At 40.4% G+C, this 7,010-nt stretch overlaps 1 protein-coding gene across 1 annotated transcript in view; it reads right to left on the bottom strand.

Annotated features, from left to right (window-relative positions):
- Positions 1-716: 716 nt before the first annotated feature.
- The window catches only part of FAM160A1 (family with sequence similarity 160, member A1), a 34,083-nt gene continuing 27,789 nt past the window's right edge, over positions 717-7,010 (bottom strand). Inside the window, exons 9-11 of the mRNA XM_010082184.1 lie at positions 5,420-5,598; positions 4,992-5,130; positions 717-967 (exon numbers count right to left, since the gene is read on the bottom strand). Coding sequence (XP_010080486.1) covers positions 717-967; positions 4,992-5,130; positions 5,420-5,598 — 569 coding nt within the window. The remainder of the gene's footprint in view (positions 968-4,991; positions 5,131-5,419; positions 5,599-7,010) is intronic.

The following is a 7,010-nucleotide window of genomic DNA, read 5'->3' as shown; positions in this document are numbered from 1 at the left end:
CATCCACTTACACAGTTCATTTGACTTCAAAGACCAACAGCTGAGAGCTGCAGATCTGTCTGCGACATAAGGCAATATGGTATGTGTAGGGTCCAGCACCTGCTTTCAGCTAGTCATGGGTTTAACACACATAAGATCACTTGAATTCAAAAAACCTGAGCCGCTAGTTAAAAAGAGGGCCTCAGATGTGGATTGGTAAGAATTCCGTTTCAGGAAAAAGGAAGGGAAGGGGGGAAGAGGAGAAAGCCATGAAGAAGCACAACCCTTCACATAAAGGGGGTTTGGGCAGGTTCTGCATACATTGTTATACCCTGATCTGACCCCATGGGGCAATGTTTTTCCAAACAAACTGTCTTCTAACAAGTTATCCAGAAGAGTATTTCTGGAACAGGAAAAGCTAAAATGTTTGCCTCTCTTGGCCAACCTATAAGTGTCTGTTGCAGGAATTAGAAGGGTGGCTGTGTAAAGAGGAGGAGGTGAAGTAGGAAGCTGCAGTAAGAGCAGTATCAGAAATCTTTCAACTAAGTAATGTAGCACAGAGGGAAATTATAAGGCCTAATATAAGGTAATGTGGAATAATATTTTGCCTCCTTCTTCCCCCTCCAAATCAAGTATTTTCAGGAAATATTAAAGTACAACCTTCTTTTGTAAGCAGCTTTGCATTAAAAATCTGTTTAAACTCCAAAAGCTTTTTAAAAACACATTTAAAAAACCCACTAATAATAATCTTCAAAATCCCCCAGTATTTTGTAACATAAAATGGAATGTTCCTGGGCAAGAGCTGCCAGCTCCTTCAGGAACTCCGGGAAAAGGGCAGCTGCGAGTACAGCATTCCTCACGTGCGTGGGAAGGCCAGGATGAGCCAGGCTTTTCTTTCCTTTCTGTCCCAGGAAAGGCTGGAGTACAGCTGGGTAAGCTTCAGAGAGGTTCCTTCCCTTCCCCACGTTGCTGCTGTGCTGGGCATTACCTAAATCCAGGAAGAGAGGAGAGGAAAGAAAAAGAAAAAAGGACTCAGGGTATGAAGCACACACAGTATTTGCACAGCGTCCAAACCCCGTTTACAAGGATTATGTTCAGAGCTGCAGTATACAGTATCCAGACCATGCAGGGAGATACTCCACTAATCCAACATTTTAAAGTTCTGCGTGGCCTGATTCTATTGCATTTTTTATTAGCTATCTTTCCCCAGGTTATATATTATTCAGTTCCATCTCTGATGAGAGAAATATGTGGGCAGAAGAGAAGTGAAGTGTTAGATGTGTGCAGAAGAACAGTGAAGGCAAAGAGTAATATGGATTTACCTTATGAAATAGCAGATAATATCTACCCATCTAGACCCAGCACAGCTGTCTCAATTTACATTATAGTGTCCTCTAGCCCTCCCCAGATCAAAATATCATTTGGATTTACTTCTCTCTCTCTTTCTCCATCCTCCCCCCATGAATCATTGTGTAAATTCGTCTGAGGCCGACCTATCACATTGCCATGGGAGTTTGAAGCAAGCCAGAAACTAAGGGGAAAAACGTTTGAAACTTTGATTTTAGGCCCCACTAACTAAACTTACCTTTAGCTCCCTGTAAAGCAACTAAACATTAAAAAAAGAGCAAGCAAAAACCACCGTGTGCTCTGCTATATGATCTCTGCTGACAGAGTTCAGAGGATCAGGGTTCAAGCATCAGAACGCATGGAATTACAGTGATGGCAGCACTTAAATTCCAATCAGTTGCACCTTGTTTCAACCTGAAGCAGAACTGCACTTTAATTAGATGATAATTAATTTAGTGAAACTAAAAAGGTGACAAAATTTAACACTGAGGGAAATAAATACTTTACAAAGAAAAATTAACCTGCAGAACTCACTGCCACAAGATGTCACTGAGGCCAGAAGTGGAGACAGATAAAATCCTGTCTAACTTACGAGTGGATGTTCTCATGAGGTGTTTAAGTAAATAATTAAAAAAAAAAAAAAAAATAAAGGACTGTCATGTCAACTCACATACTGCAGATAAGCCTTAAAGTGCATGCAGTTTATGTTAAAACAACTCAGTCTCAGGTTACCTCACCCTCTTTCTGAAACCTCTTCAAGCAGCTGACACGAGGACCCGAGATGAATGCCTCACTTGATGCAGCAGAGCAATCCCTCTGTTCAACAGCTCTGCACTTTTGTTCCTTTCCTGGAGTTCTTCTAAAGCACTGTGGAATTACTGTATGCTTCCAAATACTCAAAATAAATTTTTATCTTCATCACCTAACAGAGTTGTACTTTTCTTGAGTTTCAAAAAACCTTTCTAACTCCAGACTTATCAATCTTTCATATTGTTATTCTACAAATTTCTGTCTGCTAGAGACAGAATAGAGGAATTTCAGTTCTGTGGAAAATTCTGACTGTGGGAGGAAAAGCAACTTAAATTATGGATTACAACAAAAAGATAAACTTTTGAGTTTCTCTTGAAGATTTTTTTTTTTTTAGATTTTCTAATGTCAAAGTGTTTTGTAATTAATATTTTAAGTTTTTTAAATAGTTTATCCAATATAAGCAGGATGCTAATGTACTGAAAAAGTTTAGTGTTTTTTTTTTTAAAAAACCACACTCTTCCCTTCCAAAAGCATTGAAATTGATAAATCTAAAAAAATATATTTTTAGGGAAATGTAACTGCTTATTGGGGAAAAAAAAAAAAAAGAAAAAAGCAAAGAAGGCTGGTCTAGGGACAAGAGATTTGATTTTTTTCTTTGAGCAGGATTGTCCACTTCTTTCTAGGGTCAGGATGGAAATTGAATCATACAGTGGAAAAACTGAGAAAATGAATACTCTGGAGATGTTGTTACCAAAGCACTGAAAGAAGGGCACCTTTTCATGTGGGATCTACATCGTGACAGCTCTAAAATCTAAGCAGAACCCAAGCTACTGTGTAAGGAAAGCACATACTACCGCAAGCAGAAAATAACAAATCGTCCATTTCTGCTTGAACACCTTCAGAGACCATCACTGTCGAGAAAGAAATGCTCTGGAATATTTCAGTTTTATATTTGTGTTCTCCACTAAGTCTGATTTCTGTTTTTCAGATATTAATTCTGTCAGTCAGTTATGCTTAGACCTGTAGAGAAAACTTTGGGGTTATTCACAACTTTCATCTGGGGAAAAAACCCTCAGAGTACAGCTAATTTGCATGACAGTGGCATTCAAGCTAATGCAAAGCAATCCTACCAGAGTTCCTCTTTTTTTTTTTTTTTTTAATTTACCATTAGTGCAGCAGTTCCTACCTTGCACTTCTTAATCAATATAATGGGTTGATGGACTAGCGAGCCAACTGGCCCCAAGAATTACAGTTTGATTACTTGCATCACCAGTCTTGTTGGGAACCAAGCCTGCAGTTATCCAGACATGTATTTACTTTCCATCTATTTCTCGCCACTACACACACAAAAAAAGTACCAGCATGGTGACTAAGCAGCCTTATTTCAAATTCCTAAATAATGACCAGTGTGAGTCAACCTGACAAATTCTGAAGCCCACAGAAGAAAACAGACATAAAATAGGCAGTGTAAATAAATGCCATTGGGAATGCATTATATAAAAGTTCTTATTGCTAGCACTTGAAAAAAAAAGGACACTAACTGTTGCCTCCTAATCTCATCTCCCACATGCTAGCTACAATGCCATCTAATTGTAAGGCTTTCTAATCTATGGCACCAGAATGTAGAGCCTAAAATGCTACTGGCATTTTGCAATACACGGCTCCTTTACAGCAGGCACCTTCCACAGACCAGTTCTTCAAGAAGCAGCCTTAGCAAGGTCATAATTTTAGAGACTAGATATAATGCAAACCTTAAAAACACATACCATGCTTGCTAGAAACGAAGCAAATCATTATTCAGGGCCTTGAAAAATGAAAACACATTAATATGGCACATAAAAAGTCCCGCTTTCCAAACCTCTGGAAATCCAAGAGAAATACCAACATCTTCACAGAGGTATAGGCAGGGTGGGTGATTATTAGTGACTCTCAGCGATGAGTAAGCACACAATGTAAATGCAGCCTCTCTTCAGCCTGTTGCTGAATCAGCTTTAATCACTGCAGTCACTGCTCTCACCAAATTTGACACATTCCCATCACGTGAGAAGCTTAAGGGAAACCTGCACCCAACATCACCTGCTCAGCAACAAGCTGAGAACCAGCACATCCCCAGGGCAAGGCCCCAACCCTACCAGTTGCCTGGCTGCATTTGGAAAGTTCTTAGTTAGAATGTAAGATTCTTCATTTTGCTTATTTTTACTAGTTTCCCCCATGGCAATGTAAATACTGGCAGTTGTCAAGACAGGTGCAGCATGCACTGTGCTTGAGAAGCAGCAGATGTTGCAGAAGTCCCCTGGAAGGCTGGTTTGCTGGGATAATACCTGTTTAACTCCCCACAGACAGTGTCCCGGCTTTTACAGCCACCCACCCACCCACTCCTTTTTTGTTGTTGCTTTGTTTTGTTTTTCATTCAGCAAAGCACATTCAAAGTTTTCTGGCTAGTATTTGTCTTCTTCAGTAGCAGCCCAAACCATGATATGAAGCCTTATTCAATTGTTGCAGAAACCAATTCATTCTGGACTTCTGTCCTCCCTAACATTTATCAAAAAAGAACCAATGACTAGCTGAAGGTCAGGCTAAAAATAAAATGAAATCATGCACATATGCCATCTCACCTCATGCCTTGAAAGCAAGTTTGTTTACAGCCAAACTGACAGCAAGCCAAGAGCCGATTTTGTTACTCCTTTAAACAGACATTTTCTGTGGCAAATAAAAGCTTCTAAAGAGCAAAGAATATCCAAACAGATCCATATAGTGTGGCCTACTGAGCATCATCAGCTTAAAGTCAGACGGGTACATCTGGTTCATGATATTCACAACGCACCACACCTACTTTTAATCATTCTGTAGAAAATGAGAGAGGCAGCTGGTGAGTCATTCCACCCAGCACTCCTCCGAGTGTGGTTAACGTTTACCTTTGGTTAGCAATTCTTCTGCAGCATCACACATGTCCACACGAAAAAGCAAGTACTGTTGGGCCTCCAGGAGAAGAACTGGGAAGTCTTTTTCGATTGAAGCAAAATGTTCAATTTTATTTTTTACAGATGCCAGCACCTGCCAAAACAACAATAACAATTACTTCTTCCTCCCTTGCTCCCAGTGCAGCCACAGACTGAATGCTCAGGCTTTCTCTAGCTGCATTAAAATAGAGTTACAACAAAAGTTATGGTCATACAGAATTTCCAGTTCTTTGCACAAATGCAATTAAAGCATCGAAATGAGATGAGAGGCGCTCAGACCAGTGGGAAAGGAACAGGTGGAACTGAAAAGAGCTAATATAAGGTTTAACGAGACACCAAAAATACTGTTCCAATAGGCACATCTAACACTTGTGGTCTAATACCTGATAAAGTGACCGCACGCTAGGCTGAAACACCATGTTGGTGTTGAGCAGAAAGGAGCGAAGAAGAGGCTGTGGATAACTTGCCAGCTGAGTAATAATCCCAATAAGCAGCAAATTTACATGCAAGGAATTCTCCAGCATGTTCTCCAGCTTCGACAACACTACGCTGATGAATGGCCCTGCAAGAAAACGTGAAGGAACCAATGAGTTTGTTTTCACAGAAGAAAAATCCCAAGATCCAGGGAACAGGCACTTAAAAGGGATTTTAATCATCATAACCAGCCAAATTAGACCTCCCACATGCTAATTAAAGCCAGCAGGAGAAAACCCAAAGGGTATCTGAACAGACAGAATAGACTTAACAAAGGTGTTAAAAGATTTTGTGAGCAGAAGCACTCTTGCTAGCCAGCCAATGCGTTTACATTAATGGCATATTTCACATGCGTAACTATTCCACTTCACATGTGCCAAGAAGGATGTAGCCTAGTATGTTATGGCCTGCTGTTCTATTCCTCTTGCAGTTAATCAGAATGGTACCACTAGTTTCAATGCAAACACAATCTGACCTTTTTACTCTTGTTGCGCCTTATTTCTACATAAGGACTGGGCAAAGTAAATCATAGCTGGCTTTCTGGTCTTATCAAAAAAACATGGTGTTCTAAAGAAAATATGAAAATGCTACTCTAAAGATAGAAATCAAGACCTATGATAGTTCATATCACAAGAAGAGGCATTTTCAGTACTGCATATAGTCACATAAAGCAGGAAAAACATTAAAATAGATTTATAAGCAAAATTATTGGTAGATGTAGGCTTTATCACATAAATGTCACCAATAAATAATAGCTTTAGTTTGTGTATTCATGCTGCGGGATAACCACTGAAATACAGAAGCATTTACCATGAAAGAACATAAACCCTTAGTGCTCAAGCTAAAGAAACCTTTGCAAAGCTGAGCATGACTTTAACCAAATACCTACATATAGACGATATAGCTGGTGAGATGCTTGAGGCAGTCTCTAAGAGTGACCTAATCACAAGTGAAGTCTTAGAAACATCTCTCATCCCACACCCAGGCCCCACCACACTATTCCAGCTGTGTAAAAGCTGGGGAAACCATGCAGAGGAATCCCTGGGGGATGCGGTTACAGCATTGCTAACTTTGAATGTTCCACCCTACCCCCTGGTACAAGATGCCACGAGCATTTCTAAAGTCAAGAAGGTGGCCATAACCCCAAATGGCTGCCTTCCAAGCTAGCTGGGCATAGTTCAGCTCCGTTTAATATGCCTACAGCAGAGGCTAAAGCAGTTCTGGGCCAGCACAACAGTAAGGATCAAACCATAAGTGCCTACACTGCCACTTCACCTAACAGAGCATCACTAAAGGTTGAAGTCTATCATGTTTTATAGTGACCATGAGTACAAAGCAAGCACTCTCTTGAGACTCATCTATCACAGCTAATGCCAGCACAGCTCCCCTCACAAGGGGAAAGGTAGGAGGGCCAGTGTTCACAAGGCTTTCTGTGTCTGCTACCTTTCAACCACCGTATCGCTTTCTGTGTCTGCTACCTTTCAACCACCGTATCAGCCA

This window comes from Pterocles gutturalis, unplaced genomic scaffold, assembly GCF_000699245.1.
Source record: "Pterocles gutturalis isolate BGI_N339 unplaced genomic scaffold, ASM69924v1 scaffold17714, whole genome shotgun sequence".
In the NCBI taxonomy this organism is placed as follows: Eukaryota; Metazoa; Chordata; class Aves; order Pterocliformes; family Pteroclidae; genus Pterocles; species Pterocles gutturalis.
The sequence above is the reverse complement of the archived record's forward strand: the minus strand, read 5'-3'. Positions and strand labels throughout refer to the sequence as shown.